Below are 2,904 nucleotides of genomic sequence, written 5' to 3' on the forward strand. Positions count from 1 at the left end.
AAAAATGAATCCCTGTGTGGGAAAAATGAATCCCTGTGTGGGAAAAATGAATCCCTGTGTGGGAAAAATGAATCCCTGTGTGGGGAAATGAGTCCCTGGATGAGGAAAAGGAATCCTTGTGAGGGAAGATGAATCCCTGTGTGGGAAAACAAATCCCTGTATGGAAAAAGGAATTGCTGTGTGGGAAAATGAATCCTTGTATGGGCAGATGAATTTCTGTGTGGGAAAAGGAATCCCTATGTGGAAAAAGGAATTCCTTGTATGGGCAGACGAATTTCTGTGTGGGAAAAGGGATCCCTGTGTGTCCGTTTGGGATGTCCCAGTTCATTTCTATCCCTCTGGGAATTCCCAGCACTCTCCCCTGTGGTGTTGCCTTCCCACCCCATTTGTCATTAAAGGCCACATCCAGCTCCCTCCCCCTCCAGGATTTTATGGGCAGATATAGAAATAAAATATATTCAAATAAAAAAAAAATTTATTTTAAGGGAAAGCAGGGGATTTAAAGGGAACTTCCTCGGAAGTTTCCTGGGAATTGGATGTGGGGGCTTGGCTGTGGAATCCTGGCTCGTGCTGCCACCCCGAGTCCCCGGCAGAGAACAACACCACCTCTCCCAGCCCTAAAATCCCTCCTCAACGACAAATTCCTGGATAATAATGCCACGGCTTTGGGCTTTCCTGCCTTTTTTTTTTCATTCCCAGACTTTGCACATTGGAAGCTCCCACTTGGCCCCTCCAAATCCAGACAAGCAGTTCCTGATTTCCCCTCCCGCCTCTCCCCCCGTGGATTGGAAACAAGTGGAAGATGCAACTCCGGTCATCAACTACGACCTTTTATATGCAATTTCCAAGTTAGGACCAGGTGAGAACTGGGAAAAAAAACGGGATTGGGAGTGAGGAAAACACCCTCGGAGCTTCCTGAGCTTCCAAAAGTTTCCCAGGAAATCGTTATCTCCCAATTAAACCTGTATTGTCAGAAGGAACTCTCGGTGAAAAGGAGGATTTCTTACCCGTGGAGTAATTCCACAGGATTCCTTGGAGGACCCAGAGCTCCACAATGGGATTTGCTGAGAGCACAAACGTTCCTTCAATTATCACCTCGTTAATTAATATTTTTATGGCAGCAGCTTCCCAAAAATGAAGGGGAAATTGGGCATTTCCACACCTTTTGGAGGGATGGGAAAGTCCTGGCTCAGGACGAAGACTGACCCAGCTCAGAGCTGGGCTTAAATTCCTCTATGGAATACTGGGAGGAGGAAACCACTGCTAAGTGTGGGAGCAAACCTAATATTCCTTTGAAATTAGGAGGAAAAATTTCCTGCCATTCCTTTTTTTTCCAGTGATTAACGACCCCATTTCATTTTCTCCCTCAAACTTCTCACTGAAAATTGCTGCAAATTAATATTTCCCCCCAATCTAACTCTGATTTATTATTAATTTTAGGGGACATAAAAATGGCCACATTTAGTGACAGGATTAAAGGGAATAAAACCTGAGCCTGGTTTGATTTTCCTGGAGGATTTTTATTCCTCAGTTTAGGGAACACTCCTTGTTGTGTTCAGGGGAGAAAAGGGCAGGGCAGAATTTTGGGGCCCTCCTGTGGGACTTGAAATCTTTCCATCGAGGATCCTGCTGCTGAAATAAAGAGTTTTAAATTAAATGACATATTTTTTTTTTTTTAATCAAAGATTTTAATTTTCCTGAAGCTGGTTTTGGAAGCAAAGCTGGTTTGGATGGAACATCTTGAATGAATATATAATATATATATATTTTATATATACATATATTCATTATACATATATTCATTATACATATATTCATTATATATATATTCATTATATATATTCATTATATATATTAATTATATATATTATTTATACTATTATAAATATTATTATTTAATAATAAATAATTATAAATAATATCATTTCACACCAATATTATAAATAATATTATTTCATACCAACAGCTGCTGTTGGTGTGAAAGTTCAGAGCTGCTGTTTCTTTACTCCAAGCTTTCCTTGGAATTTTTAGGAATGCCAAAAAGAAACCCGTAGCTCTTAAAATAAATATTTAAGGCACTAAAAGTTGGCCCTTTTTGTGGGTTTATTTCTTTTTTCACTCCCTTTCCTTCCCAGTAGCAAACCCACTTTTACTTCGTGTAACCTGAAGCGTTTTTCTACCAGCACATTTCAAGTTTTGTCCAGTTTGGAAAGTCTTTTTTGTCTCTCTGATAATTCTAGTGTTTTGGTAAGCTTTCATAGCCCTAAACAGAGAGAGAAATTCATTATAAAATTCCCTTGCCTGACTCTTAAATCCTCCAGTTGCGTGGAAAACCTCGGGATAACGGAGAAGGTTTGAAGGATTAAAGTCCTTAAAAAAATTGTGCTTTTTCTCCTCCTGCATTTTGTGCATGTGTATCCTTGGCCTTCTGAAGTAACTTGGAGTTATTTTCTAGAGTTTCTCACGAGCTTCTGGAAATTGGGGAGGTTTATAAAGTGTTTATTATCCCAGATTTCCCTCTAGATGCGTAAATACATATATTTATATTTGGTTTTATTGGCACTGCTTTTCCAGCAGGCACAAAATCCCATGTATTTTTCAATTGCCATGACAGTGTTCCTCCAAGAAATCTGTAAAACTTGGCATTTTTTCCTTCATCAACTAAATTCTATCAACAGCAACAGTTTCAGATTATTAAAAAGATGTCTTTTCCACACAATAATGCACTCTTTGAACTCGGCGCTCACTAAAACCCTTCGGGACGGTCGACATCGCATCGACCTCGGGCACTTTTATTTTTACACCTTAAAAACCTCCCAAACTAAACTTTTATCACAGAATCAGCTGGGTTGGAAGGGACCTCTGAGATCATCCAGTCCAACCCTTGATCCAACCCTGCCGTGG

The 2,904-nt window shown here is 39.8% G+C and overlaps 1 protein-coding gene across 4 annotated transcripts in view; it reads left to right on the forward strand.

Annotated features, from left to right (window-relative positions):
- The window catches only part of RCAN1 (regulator of calcineurin 1), an 18,517-nt gene that overhangs the window by 12,407 nt on the left and 3,206 nt on the right, over positions 1-2,904 (forward strand). For all 4 annotated transcript variants that reach the window (XM_017833125.1, XM_017833128.1, XM_017833127.1 and 1 more), the window contains one exon: positions 700-859. In XM_017833125.1, coding sequence (XP_017688614.1) covers positions 700-859 — 160 coding nt within the window. The remainder of the gene's footprint in view (positions 1-699; positions 860-2,904) is intronic.

Source organism: Lepidothrix coronata, unplaced genomic scaffold (genome assembly GCF_001604755.1).
Source record: "Lepidothrix coronata isolate B3197 unplaced genomic scaffold, Lepidothrix_coronata-1.0 Scaffold211, whole genome shotgun sequence".
Taxonomy (NCBI): Eukaryota; Metazoa; Chordata; class Aves; order Passeriformes; family Pipridae; genus Lepidothrix; species Lepidothrix coronata.